At 33.3% G+C, this 22,173-nt stretch overlaps 1 protein-coding gene across 1 annotated transcript in view; it reads right to left on the bottom strand.

Moving 5' to 3' along the window:
* The window catches only part of LOC129004823 (calpain-C-like), an 82,860-nt gene extending 66,179 nt beyond the window's left edge, over positions 1 to 16,681 (bottom strand). Inside the window, exons 1-2 of the mRNA XM_054433468.1 lie at positions 16,556 to 16,681; positions 2,015 to 2,152 (exon numbers count right to left, since the gene is read on the bottom strand). Of these exons, the coding sequence (XP_054289443.1) occupies positions 2,015 to 2,152 (138 nt within the window). The 5' untranslated portion in view covers positions 16,556 to 16,681. The remainder of the gene's footprint in view (positions 1 to 2,014; positions 2,153 to 16,555) is intronic.
* Positions 16,682 to 22,173: the final 5,492 nt, after the last annotated feature.

The following is a 22,173-nucleotide window of genomic DNA, read 5'->3' on the forward strand; positions in this document are numbered from 1 at the left end:
TAAATTTAGGAGAGCATTGTATTTAGACATGTGATCACTGGTCTCAAATCTTTCCCACGAGAACAGTCGTTACAGTACCACCCACTTCCTGCCGATCTAGTCCGGTTAAACCAATGTGCCGATAATAATTGTCCGGTTAAAGAGATGTCATTTCCGTCGACTGTCCGGTTAAACCGATGTCCGGTTAAAAGGTGTCCGGATGAGAGGGAGTCTACATAGCAAAAGTGCAAATATTTTCACCAGTGTAGTAGTTGTGTTAAAAATATTTTTTTACAAACCGTTGATACGTCACGAATTTGATAGAACTCAAGTAACAAATAAAATTCCCTTTACTGTAGAGGGTTCAAATTAGTGTACTATCACAATAGGCATTCAATATACTGCAGTGTATTCGGAGCTTTTATTGGACATTCCTCCTTGGTAGAATGTAGAATCATAGAATATAGAATGTTGTTGCTGGCCCAACACAAACATGTCAGACTACCTATCTTTTAAAAATTTACTACAAATACGTATACTAGCCCAATCTTTTTTAGATAGCTTTCTTTCCTTGCGAGTTGGAATAAAACAATAAGTCGGTAATGCCGTTTTGATTACAAATTTCTTTCATATAATCGTAAGTATTGTCATTAATGTTGGTTAATTCAATACATTTGCAATGAGTTCATAACCATGAGACTCCTAGGATTACTATGAGTCTGTTCCTGTTTTATTATTTATGTTTTGTAAGTTTTGAATTGTTGCTTTGTGAGAAATGTGCGTTGAGTTCCACGGAAACAAAATGGAAAAAAGACAATATTTATTTCCGTTAAAATTTTTCGAAATCTACTAAACAATAGTTTCAAGTAGTTCATTACCAAAACTAAAGATATTTTAATAATAACAATTTACAGCTAAAAAAACAAGAATTATGTTTCTTTGTGAAGCTATTAATTATAACCAATTCCGAGCTAGAACCTAGAAAAAAACCTCTTGAATAGAACTAACATTTCTTGTTAAGCATTGTTCTAAATTGTCTCATCACTATATGCTTAACGTTGACACGTTATTAAATTCAACCAATTAATAACCCGTTGATTAATGACGACAGTGCACAGATGAGATACGCGTGATCGAACGGTCCTTTGTTATAAATTAGGAAAGTATAATTGAGTTTTAAAATTTATTAGTTCAAATCATAATAAATTTAGAAATTTGTTAACACTATTTTCAGGCGTGTTCCCACACTTTGGAAATTACTGTACAATAACTGTATTACTACAGTTTAATAAATATTGCGAATAATGTTTAGGCAATTGCAATATTATAAACATATAATGCTGATGACTTTGATTTTGTTTCACCTCTGTCTTTGAGAATCAACGTAGGTCCTATATTTAGATGACTGATTTCTCTGGTAGCTCAACAAAAATGCTATTTAAGAAATTGAAACGGACATTTTCCGTCAAGATTCATTGGTGGACAAAATAGTTTTTAACACAATAAATTTTATCAGTTGAGTCAGGAATGTTATTTGATGAACAATACAGTTATGCCGGACGGGCCGACAGTCGATTCTGTTGTTAATTTATTGAGTTAGAAACACTTAATCCGATCGCATACGCATTGTTGTCGTTGCTTAGCAACCTAAACAAAAGAATTCAGATTTTTGTACCAATCAATTTTGTTAATTGCTCGACAGTTAATTAATTAATTATTTTTCCATTTATAATTTAGCTTCTACCTTAAAGGGTGGAAATAATGATAGTCACAACTTGTCCGAGGACCTTTTCCAAGCTGTCTTTTGTCATTTTCCGAGTGAAAACTTGAGATAAAATTTTAAAGGCTACAATCAGTAACTTTTAAATCTTGATGCCTATATTTTTTAAAATTGGAAATACACCAAATTTCTCCTAATATAGAAAACTAACTACATATGGAAAGGGCAATTTCAGCTAAGCCTAAGAAGGACATAACTAGCCCTTTTTATGTCTACCGAATGATTAATTTGTTTGGAAAGTCTTTCCAGACTTACCTTTGGTCTTTTCCAGACAAACTGGAATGGCGGAGTCTGATGGTAGAACACTGAGGTTTGGGTGGCGGGAAACTCGGGGTCTTCCCATAGTTCTCCGCGCTTCAAACACCCGCGTTTTATACGCTCGAAGTCGCTCATCTGCAAATAAAAATAAAATAAAATATGAGTTGTTAATCAGGTGGATAACAGCAGCTCTGATAAATATATAATACCTGGGGACCAAGCTTTGCTCGGGGGAAAATTATAGTATACTCTAATAGAGGTCTCTGCTCAAAGTCATTTATCCAAATCTTCTTTTACAATCCATCTGGTGCAGTTATACTGGAATTGACTGTGTTTATGTAAGCAGCAGTAAGATATATGCATATCTTATAGAATGGGCCTAGAAAAATGGTCCATCAGGGCGTTTTTGAAGGAATAATTCTCAAACAAATCGGTACGTTAAGTACCATTCACATCCAAGATAAACATTAAATTTGACAGTTTGATAAATAGAATATTAATTCTTACTGCCTATTAACGCCCATTAAACACATAAAAGCGTTTCCTCTTTATTAAACAAAGAGTTTATTGAGTTTTATGTTCTAGGACATTAGGATCTAGCCCGGAATTGTTTTTTACATTACTTCAGTCTAGACCTATGAGTTTCGGTATCATCACTTAGATCTATTGGTGATTGGCGGGATTTGAACCAGGGGACTCAAGTACCGAGCGCCTCTACCTCTAGACCAGCTCGTTTCCTATAAGTTTGTTGGGTAACTCCAAATAAAGTACAATATCACGTGTTATGTACGATTCATGCAACTTCTCATAGAGAAAACTTTCTTTTATATTCTCACCACTTATTAAATGTCACAAGATTTGTTTGTTACGTAAAACTCAACTTTTAAATCTAAACAAAGGCGTATGTGAACCAAATAACGCAATTCTCGACATTGCGTGAAAACACACTCGTATATTTCTCCTTCCTAGTTCTTGTTTCACATTAATGCTCTCATTCCCTTTCAAATTACCCATCCTGGGAAGTAAGATGTAGTTCAGTACTTCGTAAATATAAAACTACATCACCTGCACAGCTCCTGAACGAAATTAACTCCTTTACTTCGCGTACTGAGCAGAAACTAAACAAAGTTACCCTTTTTCTTACTGAGACATAGATATATTTTATTCATGAATAAAGTAGTCTATTAAACTTTGAAAACAAACAATTGATAAGTTTGTCTATTTCTATAAAATAATGATACAGAATATAAGAAGAAACTAAACCGCATTACCTGTATACATCTTAGTAAATATTTAAAAACAATTTTTTCAGAAGCTGGCCTAATTTTTTGTGTGTTTTCTACAAATGTGTCCCGACTTACCCATAACTGTTACCAGTAAACATTTCTTGCATGTATTCATTTGATCTGACATCAGGCAAGTTTACTTTACCACCGTGACAACACATGTATGTATTCTTTGTGCATTCTTTTACTTCAAAAGTTGCATAACAGAACTGGCAAATATTATTCATCACTCCAATTAAGTGTGTATTAAGTTTCCTTACTGTTAGACCAGGCCTCTCTTCTTATACTCTTTTCATCGCATAAGATCCCTTATTAATTGTCCCTTCCTCCCGTTTTAAATACTTCTTCTTTGAACTCGAGGCGTTTTCTACACTTCCAAGTCTTCCAACAAAATTGAATAACTGTTTGCATTGGTCTATAACCTCCTGAATGTTACAAACATCAATATTTACTCCCGAAAAAGATGCTGAATTTCGTTTTATAAACAGCTGTTTTTTGTGTTTACATTTGTTCTCTGTATCCAATAGGTAATGGTAATACCAAAGGTAATACTTTTGACATGGTAAGATTATGTTTTATCTATGGTAATACTTATTGGATAAAACTACCTTTGAGAACGCCTCGTACCCTCTCAATGAATCTTTAAATTCTAACCTTATTGCAAAACTACAAATTCAGACGAATTTGTTGACACATCAAACGTTGAAATTAGTCCACAAATAATGGAGGATTAGTGTTCACAAAACAAGGCTTCACGTATTATAGATAATTCAAGTATTATAGGTGTGGATTAGTATCAGGTAAAACGATCCATTTAAAATAATGTGGCTTAACTTTAGTAGGCATATACGTTTAAAACTGACGTACTCATTACGATTTCTTTAAAAATTTTCGAGCACTAGAGCAGAAAACGCACATTTCCAACACAGGTTGATATAGAATCGGAACAGAACGATTTTGTTTATTCAATGGCTTTCCCAATGGGGCTGGGGGATTGGACGGTTGAGTCGAAATTGATTACCTTTCCCCATCGAGATATTTAACCTGATGTAAAAAATAGCAATTAAATTTGTCCCAAAGGTGGGTTTTTTATCTAACGAAGCGGTTGAAAATAAAACAATTACGTTGGTGAACAGGTTATCTTTTCTACATTTATTTACACTAGTTCTTGAACGTATGCGGTTGCTTGACATTTTCAAAACTGATTCTTACTCCATTAATCATTTCTATGAAAACCCAACTCCAGGTAGTGCATGGAGGTCATGGGTTCAAATCCCACCAAACAAAAAATGCAATAAACTTTACGGTATTATTTGAGGCACGATTTTTCGGAGAGGATATACATTTTTAATACTTTAATACTTTTCAAATTAAGGTGTTTGTTCACCTATCTAGAGTGTAAAACAGGATAGGTAATTTTAGCGTTGGATGTCCTTGCAGCCTAATAGACAACCTTCCATATAATAGATATTGATAACATTCTTTCATATGTTACTAAAAACCAAAACACAAAATATCAAGTTTGAAACATAAATTTAATCTTTAAATCCAGCTAAACTAGGAACGGTGAACATTTTACAGTACGCAAACCATTGTAAGATGTTTTATTAGGATTTTGTGTATAACAGGATTCCAAGCAAAATAAGACAAAAGACATTCATCAGTACAAAAATTTTGTCCACCCTCAATAGATTGACATTGCTGTGCGTTTACAGTTATAATGATAAAACCTATTCGTGCTTCATAGGCGATGCGTTGAAAATCACGTTTCCTTGAATAATATTGTAATAATCGACGATCGTGCTGTCCAGACAGCGGTCAACTAATGGTTGTCACATTAGAGCAGGAAGGATAATCCTTAACGTTTTACAAATCATGGTCCTGGATCAATTCTAAATCTTGAATGTTCATTTATTTTTCAAAGAATTAGCACACATCACTCAATGAAAGACAGAAGGACAATTTCAAAGAATACATTTTCTAAAGCGTTAAAATAACTACAGTAATTTTAACAATTAGGTTAATAAATGGGATTGAAAACAAAATTTAAAACATGTTTAACTACGTAACTATGATTGATTTAGTAACAATATTGTGCACAGTGGAAAATATATATTGCGAATCACGTAAAAAACTGCAAAAGAAATTGTAGTGGGATATAAACAGGTTTGAAATATACAATGCTGGCGCAGCGTTTCAAAGTTATAAAATTCGAAAAAAAAAGTTTTAAATTGTCAAGTAAAACGCAAATATTCTCAAACATAGTTGTTTTCAAAATTTTTAAAAAGGCGATATTTTACAAAAAAGTTTTCCCTATGGCGTTATGTACAAACCACAAATATTCTATACAAAACAGGATTCAGAACTCGGGAACACAAACAGGGATATTCTGTACTGATCGCATTAGAATACAATACGAGCAAAACAGACAGTTACCCGTGCATGCCCATATCTCCAATTTGGCTTCCACAGCTGACGACAATCTACAATCTGGTGAACGACATTTTGTTAATCATAGCGCAAACAATTCTGAAACGTGAATAATACTGAATCAGTTGCTAGTTACTAACAAAAATAATGTTTATGAAGGGATAATTTTTTTAGCGGAGTGAATCTGTTGGAGTGTGTTTTTCTGCCATGTTTTTGTTGATTTTGGAAATACAGCCAGATTTTGTGACATACGTACCAGTCCGTTAAAGTATTATAACATATAAAGGAGTCCCGCGCTTGAAACACCAGTAACAACCATGCATGCGGGTAGTTTGAATTATTGATTGATAGAAATTAGCTTCATAGCCAAAGCTTTTTTGGCTATTGTTAATGAGCTACAACCAAACGATTTAACTGGCTGGAGAGGACATGGTCGTAGAACAGCCTCAGTCCAGTGGGGTTTCGGCTCCCTGGGGCCATAGCCTCAGTCCAGGGGGTTTCGGCTCCCTGGGGCCATAGCCTCAGTCCAGGGGGTTTCGGCTCCCTGGGGCCATAGCCTCAGTCCAGGGGGTTTCGGCTCCCTAGGGCCATTTTCATAATAAAGTACAAACTAATATTATTAGTAAATCAGCTGATCGCCCAATGCAAATCTAATGGAAATTACAAGCTACAAGTTGTAACTTGTAACTTGTAACTTGTAGTTTATTATGAAATGGGCCCCTGGACTGAAACATCACGAAACACACACCAAACGACACAAACAAAACCCACTACCTATTGGAGAACATCACTAATAGACGTGATAGTGTTTGCTTGATCTCACTGCAATGCTACAACAACTACTTAATTAGTTATTGACTTGATAAACAACGGCAGCTGTTTCAAATCACTATGTTGTATGTAAATATTGACGGATCAGTAATGGAGTGAACTTCGCGATCTGTCAATAAAGCCGTGTTTTCTTTGAGCGAAAAAACAACGTTTGTTTGTCTCCGGAGAGTTTATCCTATTGGATTTGTAAAACCAAATTGCAATTCCGCCACTCTGAATATACAAGTTGATACAATCGGTCAATATTTAAAATTCCCGCACCTTTGACGTTTTGCTTTGAAATTTATTTTATTTGTGACCTGGTCTGAATTATTTTCTAATAAACGTTTTAACGATTTTGTGCCAATCTTTTTGATTGACGTTATAGTGACACAGCGGATCCCTAATTTATAAGTTTTCATCCGAATTTTTCAAGGTTTTCATTGAAAGATTTTAGGGTTCATTTTATTTTTTACTTCAACACCAAATCCTTCTTTCTTTTTATAGGGAAACAATACAAACATAGGTCTTGTCTGTGTCAGGAAATTGCTGACACATCATTGAACTTTCAATTATTCGGTCTGAATGGAGACCCAATTAGACCGGATGGATAAGTCCGGAATGAAATAATTAAATACACCGTTACAATGGTAAAATGTCGTTTTACAGGAAAACACTTGAATAGTAAATTCTGAATGCATCCATATAATATCTTCTATATACTCAATACAATATGGGGCCTCTCTGTAACAGCGCTTTTTCGCCCGTCCTTCTTTAGAGATTTTTACTATTTAGCTTAGCTTGTGAGCTTATGATCAAGCGGAGTAATGAATGGTAGCTAAACTTCAGGGGCTTCGCACCCTAGCGTTTTATTTATTTGGTTCAATTGCAAAGAAGTAGTGATGCTCACCAACTTGCTTTAAAACTGTTAAAATGTGAATTAATTGTAATTTAATAACAGCTGATCCTTCAATTAAATGTTTAACAACCTGTTATACGGTAAGCACGAGTTGAGGAAATTGATTAAACAGATTAAGGCACTTGTGATAATTGTAACCTGATTGAGGTAGGCAAATCGCGCTTTAACGTAAAGATCTCCAATAACCAAATTAAGATTTTTGTAAATTAATTTATTCATCTCATAAGTGTTTTAAACAATCATAATCTTTGAAAAAAGGTTGTGTTTAACCTCAAAAACAAGTTTTGAGCTATACTAAAATGGACCATTTTGGCAAAAGCCCCCTCGTACAAAAAAATGGAAAACTACTGACACACAGTCATATGTGCATAAATCTGAATTGTTTGCAAGACGGCGTTCCTAACATAGCTGCTGCTGCATTAACTGTTGGTTGGCCAACTGCTGTCAAATAGCCGTTTAGAAAATAGCCCGTATTGGGTCCGAATTGATGAGGAATTCTAGGTCCAGCAGAACCGAGGTTTCTGATACTTAATAATCGGATGTTCAGCATTCGGATTACCAATAATTGACCCAGATGTTTAAATTGATGAGTCTACCAACGAACCAGTCACTCATCCCACTAAATGCACTCGAAAGCGGGTGATTTAAACCAGTTTTTAATGACGCTGACAAGTTCGCTGAATTCATAAACGATCCCCTATGAAATACTAGAGACTAATTTATTGCCTGTCTTCCACTACAAATCACTCGTTTATAAAGCGCACAAAGCCAAGAGTGGACCTCATAACCATTAGTCATTTCACAATAGACCAATCAACAAATGGCATCTGCTATTGGCCAATAATTAATGAAGGAGGAATCGATTGATATGTAGACAATTGTGTAAGACAATTCACTTGTATAATAGAGCAAAAAATTCACTATAGTAATTTAACGTCGCAATGTTTGCAAGTAATTTGTAAATATTGTAGGCAATAATGTTTAGTCTTAATATAAAGATACTAATTAAATTTTACCTAGTTTAAAATAAAACAATAATAGTTCAAGAATGTTAAAAGTACACTTAAATTAACACCAAAATAAAAATGTTTAGCTTGAACCGAAACATTTATCGGTGAATAATATATTGTATTTTAGGTTTTGTATAACATCAGTCTTTTACGAAGTATTATTTAAACTCAATGTAATAACTGAAATTAAATAAACTTTTGAAACTTTGAAATGATTATCTTTAATTAAATAATCCTTGCAAAATAAAATAGACTACCTACTACGCCAAAATGCTTCTCAAATAGTGCTAAATATTAATTAAAAATCTTTCAGGTTAAGTAATGTTTAACATAATTTTGAATAATTATATTTAATTTCAGTTTTGACACAGCGAAATGAATAAGCTCATCAACCCACAAACAATAAACACATAAAACTAATGTGCAATAGTATATTTCGTACCTTGAGCTGAAAATGAGGTTTTGCCGGCTCGAGATAGTCGAGAACCTAAAACGATCGAGAGCTGCAAAACCATTTCAGTACACACATTTTTTACACTATACGCTTTTCACCAAAATAATAATGCACACTAAAAGTCAACACAACTACAACTTTAAGGTTATGTGAAGAAATAATTTGAGGAATCAAAATAATAATAAATAGTCGCTAGGCATCGGTGACAATAAAACAATTCAATTGCAATGCTATATGTATGCATAATGATTGTGTATTTAATACGCATTAATGTTGAAAGAAATTAAGCGGGCGGCTTATTTTCAGCCCTAGGGATTTAAAAAACTGTTCGGTCCTCAAATGACGATGGCAGCTGGCATATTCAGCAATACGCCCCCCAATAAACGTTTGTAAATCGGCTAAACACATCGTAGTGTGGTGAAAAAGATAATACACGGGGGTTTTCAATAATTAGGAAAAATTGAGCATATTGGATTATACATCGAGATCTATATAGGTAAAGTTAACTTAAAAACATAAATAATCTTGCATTATTATTCCATCTGTCATACAAAGATTAGGGTATAAAGCACAGCATCCAATCAACTCCGGTTGAATAAGACATGAACCCATCACATGATAAATCAACGGATAACAGAGAACAAGTGATAAATTTGGAAGTATCGGTATTAGGTTATGCACCAAAAAGTAACATTTTATTGTTTGTTTTACCTTCTAGCTTGATATTTTGACTATTTATCCACCGTTTTATGTAAAGTTGTCCGTCGAGATAAATCGATATATGTATTATACTGCAATACAGTGTTTTATAATTTAAAATACACCAAATATTGTCTGAACAAATGCATCAATAATTTTATAACCCAAAAATAAAATTCAGACCGATTCGTTCATTGTACGCGATGTGTGTTAACGATTTTGATTTATCTTCAAAACATTTTCACGTCAACAAAAAATGTTATATTGAAATGTTCTTTTTAAAATTTCCCTCCAAAATTAAGAGGAGTTGAGGAAAGCCAGGGTGTTTCCTACAGTCGGAGGGACGGTGCGGTTTTTGTCACGTCATTATATAATTTAACGCTTCGTCTGCTCTGGTGAAATCAGCTGTTTAGGAAACGCCAATGTATTGTTGCGAACAGAGGTTTACATCATGGAGTTAAATGACGTCATAGTGCTCGAGAATAGGTAAACAGGTTTAAACCAAGTAAAATGTTTGCTCGAATTCGACTTTAAGGGATGAAATAGGGATGCAATTATGTCAGGGCGTCATAGCGAGGTAATTATTTAATTTCAATATCTTTATTCAATAATTGTACATTGTACATTGTACATTAAATAGTGTCAGAAGTTTAGAATATGTTGTTAGTGATTGTATAATCATTGTTAATGATGAGTTAAGAGGTAATTCAATTAACGTACCCCTTTATTTTGAAGTAATTTAGAATATTAAGGACAACTATATCACGATAAACTCATAAAACTTAACAAAGATGGTTATAATATTAAAGAATCCTAAACAGCAAAACCTTACTAGTCCGTATTGGGGAACCTAGTTTTCAGAATTTAAATCAAATAATATGCTAAAGGTTCGTGGTATTTCTGAGTAGTACGGGTACTCCTGAATAAAATGCTGCATATACTTGTATAGAATAATAGATGGACAAGTGTTTTAAGCACTGTAAAATTTGCAATCAATACCTCATTTACAGTGGCTTACTCCCAATTTGTGACATATAATGTTTTTTTTTCAAAGTGCGATAAAATGAATGTCTGGATTAAGCATCATATTGATGGGCCCCGGTTTTATGTACATTTACTGTCACGTGCTAAATGTTCTGATTTATTCTCAAAGTGATCATTAATCTACCTAACTGATATTTTATAAAGTTGTTATCAGTCTAAATAATGCTGTTGGATATTTTGTGGAAGTTTTGAACATGGTATTAACGTTCTGTATTAAGCTACTTACACTTGTACTATATCATGTAACATATAGTTCTTTAATGACAAACACCTGCGAAAGAGTCAAGCTTATGTGGATGTAATCTTGTTTTCTTCTGAGCCACGTTATTCTGGCTCTACTGAGTGTTCGGATTAACCTAATTGAGACGAGGCAGTTTTCCTGAAAAAAACTTAAGAGTTGAATAGACTCAATTTAGAAATCGAATAGTAAGAAAATTATCAAAATATATCAAATGTTATTTTAATTCTAGTGGTTAATTGTTGTACTTGATTCGTAAGATATAGTAGTAAAGAGAATATGAAGAGCTAAACAAATAGTAATAATTTCAAAATGTTAATCAGAGCATTTACTAAAAAACATCGCATTTGGTAATGCAATCCATTCATAGTAGGCCTATAGATTGTTTTTAGAAAGTTTTAGTTGAAGTTTTTCTAAAGTGTGTAAATGTAAATATTTTAAGACGCAAAAGGAGTTTCAATAAGGTAAACGCGAGACTGTTGGGAATCCATCCGCGTCTCTAGGGTGTATCTCGGTTACAGGATTTGCGTTTGTGATTGGGTTTAAAGAATCTTGTAATGTAAATTGATAACATTATACATTCCAAGGATATAACTGAAATGTTTACAAAATACGTAAGTTCATTTGCAATCTGTAACTACAATGGCTCAACGTTTTGTAATACCGAACAGCTGATTGGTATGTATAGAGAGAGTGTAGGACTTTCGGCCTGGGGTGATTATGAGAAACTTACCCTCCGCAACAAACAATAGGGAACGTGGGTAGCTCTGAGTCTGCTGTCCCCAAAAGATTCCCTATAGGTAAATTGAAAAGAATTTGTGGGTAAGAGGGAAGTAGGGAAGGGGTGATATGGGGTGTTTGACACAGCAAGCTGGCCAAAAACTATGAATAGGATTAGGTACGGTACTTCCAAGAAGGACCTGAGCCCCAGAGCACTCCAGAGCAAGAGCAGGTATTAGATGGATTTAAATCTAAGTTTGGGCTAGTTTAGTTACAAACACCGTGCTTAAAGTTGTATATTTAAACAGTTTTTAACAAATTTTAACGACGATTTGACGACATATGTGTCACCTCAGTTCAAGATACAAAAACAGTGGATATGTATAAATTGACCATCATAATATTAGTTATAGATATTATAGTTTTGTATATACATTATAGCTTTTATAGATAGGCTACTGCAGAAGGTGGGGCCACCATCCTCCTATTGTCACTATAGCTTTCATAAATCACAAACGTTGACGAATTAGTCTCACTTAATATGATTTCAAGGCTTGTTTACATAAGAATCCATCCACTCAATAGTACAAAAATATTATCCATACAACAGTATATTATATTATTACAGTGATACAATCAAATTTTATGTAAACGGTTAAGGCCATTTACCAAATAAAAATATAGGCATATGGCATATCAAAATGAAGCTTAGAGTGTGTAGATTTTGCCGAAAAGTATTGATATGGACGAACTCCCTAAGGGCTCTGCCCCACAGGCTGATTTTCAAAAGGCTACGCCTTGCATGTTTTGGAAGTTATTATTTGAAATTTAGTGAACAACAGCTGGCCAATGCAATCGACAATATAGTTTGTTTGTTTACATTTTTGTTTACTTATTTTATTATTTACTTTTACGTTCTTAAAAGAGTCGCGGTGAATGGACAGTGAAGCTATTTATAGCTGTTTGTTACAAGTGAGTAACTAAAGGTGTTCGAACCATGATGACTATGAGATTAACAAACCATGTATGTTGTTCGTTCCAAGAGGTTGTCACCGATCTTTAACAGATCGCAATTTCATTGAAAAGTATTAAAGATGTCGTGAAAGCGAGCTGCGTGTTCAGGTACAACCTCGGCCAACCTCAGGACGTAAGGTATGAAGGTTCCACTGCTTTTAACATCCTTTCACATGAAAATTTCTCGAACTTGGGCCCTTTAAATGAAATATAAAGTCAAAGTTGATTAAATTAATTTAATGGTGGTTTCTGTTCACCCGTGAATTCACGGGTAGAACCTCTTGTTTCAGTTTAAAGTGTGAATTGTAGTTTAACAGCTGAATGTACATTCGTAGTACATTCATTCAGACAATTTAAACAAGATACGTAGTATAAAAATAATGATAGGCCTACTTTAATTAAATTACAGTCTGGTGTAATGTAAACAAAAAACTGCAGTGTTTAAAATAATGTTTACCTAAAAAAAACTTCTGTTAGTGTCCTATTTACAAGTAAATACAAAGTGAAAGTAAATAACAATTTGTTATGTAAAAACCAGATAAACACTAAGTATAAAATACGAAATTAAAAACTAAACCAATGTAACAAGAGACAAGTATGTTATAAAAATGCGTTTAAAATATAATCCTATATATTAATTAACAGTCTGGTGTATTGGTACAACAAAATATTAAAATTAAACTTGTAACTGCAGTGTTTAAATGATCAATTACTACAAAAAGGCTTCTAGTGATGTAGATATTTACAATCAATAAAAGAAATTTACAGCTTGTTATATACAAAATCAGAAAATTCAGTTGGATGGAATTAAATGCCTCTATGCATTTCATTCAACAATTAATTAATGTAATTTGCAATTTAATAATTGGAACACACAATTCAACATTGTGCATTTCCAACAAAAATTATGTTGGATGGAATTAAATGTACTGTTGTTATTAGGTGAAATAACACAGAACAAGTAAGTATCAAAATTAAACTTTTACGGCCAAAATTTAGCGTACGCAGCCAACGAAATAAAGAATTCAAGTTAAAATTACTACAAGTATTTTGCATTTAAAGGTTTCGTAATACAGTAAAGTTAAATAGACACCTTCTAGTGATGAAATGCACTATTTTGTATTGTTTTACTACCTTACACAAACATCTGTTACTTTTATATTTAGTGTTCGCGGCCAACGAAATAAAGAATTCAAGTTAAAATTACTACAAGTATTTTGCATTTAAAGGTTTCGTAATACAGTCAAGTTAAATAGACACCTTCTAGTGATGAAATGCACTATTTTGTATTGTTTTACTACCTTACACAAACATCTGTTACTTTTATATTTAGTGTTCGCGGCCAACGAAATAAAGAATTCAAGTTCAAATTACTACAAGTATTTTACATATAAATGTTTCGTAATACAGTACTGTTAAATAGGTACCCTCTAGTGATGAAATGCACTATTTTTTATTGTTTAACTACTGTACACGAACATCTGTTACATATTTAGCGTTCGCGGCCTAAGAAATAATGAATTCAAGTTCAAATAACTGCTAGTATTTTACATTTAAATTTGTCATAATACAGTACTAAAAACCACTATCATATACAGTATTAAAAGAAGCATAAAAGATTTATTATATGTAGTAAGAATTTGCGTATTTTTAAATCTAAAATTTTGAAACAAAAATAGGTTTATTTGGGGCGGATATCCACCACCCGTAGACACCATCACTTCCTGAGTCGTTAATGCCAAAGATTACAGCAGTATTCTAATACAATAGTAATGTATTTCCTAGAAGGTTGGCTCCAATGCTATTTGCCCTGTTTCCTGTGTCGACGACCCTGTCCACCACCCCACAGGTATTTCCGGGAGATTCCTGGGATTTAGTGGGTAAAGCGCAAGCTCAGGTCAGGTACCTACTCCCGAGAAACCTACCCTTTACACCACATAATAGGGGCAGCCCAGGCCGAGTCAGGGGCAGCGCAGGCCGAAAGTCCGTTTCCCGTATAGAGAATACTTTAGTTAACGGAAAAGGTTTCCGATTTCTTTTGTAAAAAATGAAGCTCCTTTGCGCAGTACGAAGACACAATATTATACTTCATACTAATATTATAAATGTGAAAGTTTGTTTGTATGTTTGAAGTTCACTCACGCATTAACTACTGGTCGGATTAAGCTGAAATTCAGTATGATGATAGCTTACGTTCCCGATTAACATAGACATACACTTATCTCAAAGATCCTTTCGAGCTCCGCCCCAGTGGCTCTAGAGTTTCTTGCCAGTCATATTTAAAAGGAATTAAAAATTTTTGCCAGCAGTTTCAACTACACAGGTTTGGTTCTATGATGATAGCATTAAAAGGTTTTAGGGTTTACCAACAGGATGCAGCACTATTATTTTTGCATTTATAACAACATCTAAATTGAACCAAGCAGCAACAAAAAGCTGTGACACACAATGGGAACTGCCCAAGTACCTATGATTGTTTACAGTTATGTTTTTCATCTAAAAATAATTTGTGATATTGTGCGAATATTTGGTAATTTACTCTGTTCTATGTTGTTTAGTGGCAGACCAATATTATGGTTATGGTAGATGTGTTACTATGGTATACTATAAGCAATAACCGTACTGTAAGCATACCGTAAGTTAAAAGAACCAAATCTTCCCAAACCGTGTCCTCTTCCATTGCAAACGCAAAGCACGAGTATAACTGCAATAAGCGTGTTACACGCCAACCCCGTACGAAGGACGGGTACTCTGCTAGTGAGTGTAAGTGAAAAGTAAAGGTATCAAAACGCTTAAATAAATTCCTACCTATTTCATTGTTTAGTAGGCCTATGAAATGTAAATGGTCATGCCTCATCACGGAGGCTAAACACATGGGTTCGTGCTATCTTTTCATCGCTTATTGATAAGAGTAGGCTACAGATTGTATCTAAGAGACTGATTCATCACCAGCAATAACACAATAACATATTAGGACGAGATTTGTAGATCCAAACATAGGTTTAATAAGGCCACAATTTTAAACCCGTCTCTTTCATATAATATTTCATAGATGAAAAAACTATGAGTTAAGTTAAAAATATACGTGATTTGCCATATAAAAACCTTGAACATAGAGGCAACCATATTATCTTTAGTTTAATATGTTGATTTTTAGTTTAAGAAGGTTATTTACACACTATTTCATCATTCGTAAGAACACAATAAATATATTGACGAACTTTTCACGCCAATTCAAGTTTCACCATATGGAAATTTAAATAAAAAAAAATTCTAAATACTGGGGTTATTAAACACTAGCTAAACATAATTCAGGTGCCCAATACCTACCCATATAGATTTTCATAGCTAAATTCAGACTATTAAGGAATAGTATTTTATTAGACAAAATGATTAACACCTCGAGGCAAAACATTTCGTTCCAAACCAAAGTTTCAATAAGGTTTACAAAATCTCCTTCAAAAGGTAAACTGAACCCGATGAATAATAAGTCAGGGTGGAAGATATATATTTACAATCAACACAAACCTCTAGATAACACATTTTGATCAAACTGAAGTTTCAATAGGTTTTAAACGCCTCCTTTCATAATGTACCGAAAATGTGAATACAATAATGCCAAAAAAAACTTAATGTGCATTAACGTTACACATATAATATTTTCATAGGCAAATTATCAGAGTTCAACAGTTTCATTATCACCTCACTGTCAAAACCTCTTGATGACGCCCTTAAAAATGAAACTGAAGTTTCAATATGGTCTAAACGGTCTTCATCCAAATACCATTGTACAGGGTACGAACACAAAGTCAAAACTACTCAAACACTATAGGGCCTACATGAATATTTTACAGGCGAGTATTCATTTAAGTTTCAACAACCTGGATGTATTCCTTATCAAGATGTTAGCTTACCTTTCAAAAGTTATCCGAATGAGACTACATGTACACAGCACTACACAATGCGATGTAACACTCGAACCGCACAAACGTCAAGATGTCACGAAGCACAGTACAGTTAGAACCCACGTGTAGACAACAACAACAGGTAACAACAACAACGCCAACAACGGGTGAGTGGCCTCGCTGGAGAGGTATGCGACACTAGCGCCTACTGGAGAACGTCGCCCGAACTGGAGTCGCAACTGGAGGGAGAAGAGAAAGGAGCAGTGGTCAGTGACTGTTACTGTTGGGTTCAGGTTTGGTTGGCGTTGGAAATACCAAAGTCCAAAATGCAAAAGCCGGGAAGAGTAGCTAACAAACACAGTGGTTACGACCCGGAGGCCCCTTAGTGAACAAGTTTAGGGGCCCCATAATAAGTCATGAAACTAGATCATAGCATAGATTAAAGGAGCCCCTCAGCAAACAAGATCAGGGACCCCTATATAACTAATGATACTAGATCAAAGGCATTGTATAATGGGGGACTAACAACTATGGGGCTTCTAAGGACACCTTTGTTTGGGACACCATTATATGTGTAAAAGGAAAGTCATGTGTCTTTATGATCAATGCTAACGACTCGGGGGGCTCTGAGAACATCTTTTGAGACCAATATGTGAGGTATGTCTGTGTAAAAGGAATACTTGGTTGGTGTTTTTTTAGCCTATCAACTCGAGGGCCCCTTAAAGAATAACTCTTGGAGGTCCCTATACTACCTTCTACAATAAGACAACAGTTGACGTAAAATTGACGGTCTTTATAAAAGGAGATAGGTCTTGTGCCAGCGGACGGTTCTCTTAATATTATCTTTGTGTTGGATTTTCTTTTGTTGTTGCCTCTCATGATCAAGATGCAATTTTTTTAGTAAGATGTTTGTTTGTGTAGCACTATGCATTTCTCCATCTCGTGTGGCATGTTCAGGGGTCTTCTTAATTCATCTTCTTATATGCAACACTATAGTCCAAATGACTTTAAGCAATATCCAATATCTTTATATGTGGCTCCTGTATAAACTATGTATGTATGGATGGGAAACGGATTATAGGCATTTTATGTGCCTAGTACATTTAAATTAAAACTAAATATGATAGTGTAGCTTACGACACATAAATGTGTAACTAGAAGCTCTGCTTTTACACGTCTTTGGATCATGAAGATATATAAAACACATAATATGTTATGTGTTTAATATATCTTCTTAACCATAATGTTATAACATTGTGGTTAAGATTAATAGAATTAGCTATTATTACAATTACAGACCTAATATAATACACATTTGTTTAAAATGCAAACTGAAAATACAGTACTGTTAGATTCACTTACCATATTAAATAGTTTGTTGATAAAAATATTTGAAGAGTTCAATTGAATTACGTTATAACCAACCATTTAATTAATTTAACTGAAATTGTTCCAGACTAAATTAGTGATTTTAGAGACCAATTTATATTTAGATTTGATTTAGATTTTAGAGACCAACTGTGCAATTAATAAAATGTTTATTTTGGTTAAAATTTATTAAACTTGTAAATTAGGTTACCACGTGGATTTAATACTTTTATTTAAAACATCCAGTTAAGTTAAATACCTTCTATTTAGTTTTTCCACGTTCTTTCTCTTCTAACAGCACTTTTTCTCCATGTAGCCTAATTTTTAACAGTATTGTAAGAATGTTGTAAAACACGACCTCCAATCTAACACAACAACTACTCGATAAACTCGTATTACTGTAAAGATACTCAATAGGGTAAAAGTATGGAAATTATCTGTACACAGCTGTGGTAGCGAAACAGTGTTGGATTTTGCCTGGGAACTGGTAACACTGGTCAAAATCTCTGGTAGGCCTAATTGTAAAATATTTCTTATATATTTATCGTTTTGAAAATAATTGACGATAAAAGTTTAAGTACAAATGCAGGAAGGCGATGTTAATTATGTCCGAATTTAACAGTAACACGAATAAAGCTTAGCAAGAAGTTGGGAAGCTTAATGTAAATATTCATTATGTTCATGACTTGTGAATAGTCATATTTAAAAAGATTTTATGATTGTAAATTATGAATTCCCAACTAAACATATAAATAGTTAAATATATGATATAATAACTAATAATGCTTGAAATGGGACTAAGCTACTAGTGTAATATATGATGATATTAATCAAAACAATACAAAGTATAAAATTATAAATTTGAGTTGTAAAATAAAAGTTTTAAACATAGCTATTGTCTATTGTAAAATTAAACAATGTACAATAAGTGGTTATAGAATTATTTTTGTTCTGTTTTCATAGATGTACACATATCTTGGTAATTAAATCTATAAAAATGTTAAAATTTATTGTAGCATACGTTTTCTTAAATTGCAACTAAAGTATTAACGGCAATTAAATCATCCAGCGTTTTATAATGTAAACAAATATGTTCTTCATAAGGACTAGGTTCAGAGCCCAAGGGGCGTTTTCAAAAATGTAAGGCCAGTTTGCAAATCTACACACCTAGACGAACATTATGGTATATAATATGTGGGGTTAAATCTTAAAACAAAAAAAGCCTTATTGTTCACAAAGTTTCATCTAGCAGATAATTAATAGTAATTAATAAAATATCTTAATTGCGTAGATAAAGACCTCCAAAGACAGTTCGGTAATTGGTACTGCAGTTGACACAATTTTCTGCAGCGCCTTCAGTTCTGTAACTGCACATTCACAATTTGAGAGTTTAAATCGCCGCAAGAAGTTGAAGGCGCGGTCATAACTGAAAATCACCAATGTTCAATTGTTATTTCATTAATTTAGTTAAACAGAAGCCATAATTTTTACACTTCCACAAACTGCTAAAGTCAACATCTGATATTGCAAACGATTAAAAAACGAAACAACAAATACAAAACTATATTGACTCTGTTTGCATCCCATATTTACTACTAAATATGTAAATATTAATGTGACCTAAAATGGGTCTGACGTGTTATGAAATAAAAATAAAACGAAAGTGGGGTGAAATAGTGTTAAAGATGAAATCATAAAACTTACTGAGCTTGGAAGCACTTAAGTTAGGCAAGCGTGCTTCTGCATAAAGTCAACAAAAGTATGAACTTCTGGCTCATGCAACTATCCGTATGTGCGAAACTTGAAGTTGAACATTTTTTGCTTAAGAAGGTTCTAAGGTATACAAAAGTTTTACTCATACATTTTATCTTTAAGTAAAGTAAGAACCACTTTCCATCTTTTTTGTATATTTACCGTCTTGTGAGTAACAGTATAAGCGTAAATATATGTTTTAAGTGTTATAAGACGTTTCTTTTATTTACTTTCCATAAATTTAATAACACGTACAATGCTGATCAAGAAGTTATTTATTTTACCTTTTACATAGCTTTAAGCTTACTTAACAAAAATTAAAAACACATTCTTGGAACAGACTGATGGCTTTTGAACAAGTTTTTACTTGTTTCAATACAAATGTTATTAATTGTGTTTAGTTTCCTTTGTTTCTTTGTAACCAAGAGATATTCAAAGGTATAATTTTATTGCTTAAATACAAGGCAAATAGTAGAACTATGATCATATCCCAGCACCTCGTAAACGTATGTATTACGGAATAAGGCAAAGGTTTGTTTTCAACTCTTTGTAAATATTTTTGCAAATAGAAATTTCTAGAACTCTTCATTAAGTAGTATACTGGTTTTAGCCTATCATTGTAACCAAAAACACTGTTAATTTAGGCTAATTGTGTTTTGTTTAAGTTGAAATCCTTGCAAATTGAAAATGTGACATTCAAGCTCGCTTCACATTCGCCTTAATATTCTGATCCATTCCAAGCTTACATTCAGAGTGTATTGAGGTTAAACCTAGAGACAGTGACTAAGATGTTTAATGCTATTATTTCCACTTTATCCTGCACCATTTCCTTTCTAGTTTCTGTCATCTAAACCGCATAATTTCCTCTCTAGTTTCAGTTATTTCCTAGTAGTCCGCACTATTTACTCTCTAGTGTTCTTCATTTGATCTCTATAGTACTTTATTTGATCTCTAGTGAACACTATTTTCTCTCTTCTCTGTACTATTTTCTCTCTAGTAAGCTGCATTTTTTCTATTGTACACTATTTTTATCTTTTGTCTACTCTGTTTCATCTCTAGTGTACAATATTTTCTATCTTGTCTACACTATTTTACACAAGTAAGCTTAATTTTCTTAGTGTACACTATTTCCCTCTTTTGTCTACACTTTTTCCTCTCTAGTGTACTTCATTTTCTCTCTTGTCTGTACTATTTTCATTCTAGTAAGCTTAGTTTTCTTTCTAGTATACATTATTTTCCATACTACATTTTCTGTCTAGTGTGCTTCATTTTCGTTCTAGCATACATTATTTTTCCTCTTGTCCAAACTACATTTTTCTCTCTAGTGTTGTTCATTTTCTTTCTAGTATACATTATTTTTCCTCTCGTCCAAACTACATTTTTCTCTCTAGTGTTGTTCATTTTCTTTCTAGTATACATTATTTTTCCTCTTGTCCAAACTACTTTTTTCTCTCTAGTGTGCTTCATTTTCTCTCTTGTCTATACTACATTTTCTCTCAAGTATGCTTCATTTTATTTCTTGTCTACACTATTTCTCTCTTGTCCATTTCCTCACTGGTGTATCTTTCCCCTATAATCTACACGATTTCGTTCCTAATTTACTTAATTTCTTTACACTATAAAATTAATACCTGAAATGACTCAGTACTATATATTGACATGCCACAAGATCAATTTGCCGTACAATTACTTAATTAAAAGATGGACGATATTCCAAAATAACCCTTTACTTCACAAAAATGTTATATTTATTCTCAATATTTATGAAAGATTTTCAAATTCACTGGACAACATTTATCTCCACTAAAGTGTAACATAAATTATATCTGAGGGGCCAAGAGCGGTTATTCAAGCACCAACTACAACCACATTAAACACTAACCATGGCCAATGCCGGGCCAACTTCTGTCTCTATAAATAACGAGGAGTTTGTGTGAGACAGTCGTGATCTACTGTGTTGTTGATCTCGTCAAATTTTACTTCTTCCTCAATTTAATAGGGAGAAAAACCATTTAGCAAATATCAATAATCTGTGAAAATGTTGGTGGATGCAAGATTTAAAGTTTAATAAAGTGCTTGGTTTATTTTACTTTATTAAACCATTTTCGTACACGAACCTATGAATAGACGATACTTTAAATACATTTGGAATTAATAAAAATGCTATCTTTATACTCAGTATTTTTGAAGATTTGCAAATTCACCGAACAACTTTTATCTAAAAAATTTCAGGGGAGGGTAAAACTACGAATGTGTTGGCTTATAATCCACCACAACTTTGTATCTCAGGATATCAAGATAATTTTAAAATCTATCTGTAGGACTTTTCATCACACTGTCACTTTTCATCAAGCTTGGACAAGGTTTATTATTCTTGTTTATTATTGATTCTCTGAAATAAAAACAATAAAGCTATTTAACGGAATGTAAGAAAGTCATTGAAAGTAGTACAATGCAAACTACAAACAGAATTACAGAATTAGCGGTGGGTTTTGGCGTTATATACA

Source organism: Macrosteles quadrilineatus, unplaced genomic scaffold, assembly GCF_028750875.1.
Source record: "Macrosteles quadrilineatus isolate MER2022 unplaced genomic scaffold, UCM_ALF_1.0 Scaffold_11__1_contigs__length_5352618, whole genome shotgun sequence".
In the NCBI taxonomy this organism is placed as follows: Eukaryota; Metazoa; Arthropoda; class Insecta; order Hemiptera; family Cicadellidae; genus Macrosteles; species Macrosteles quadrilineatus.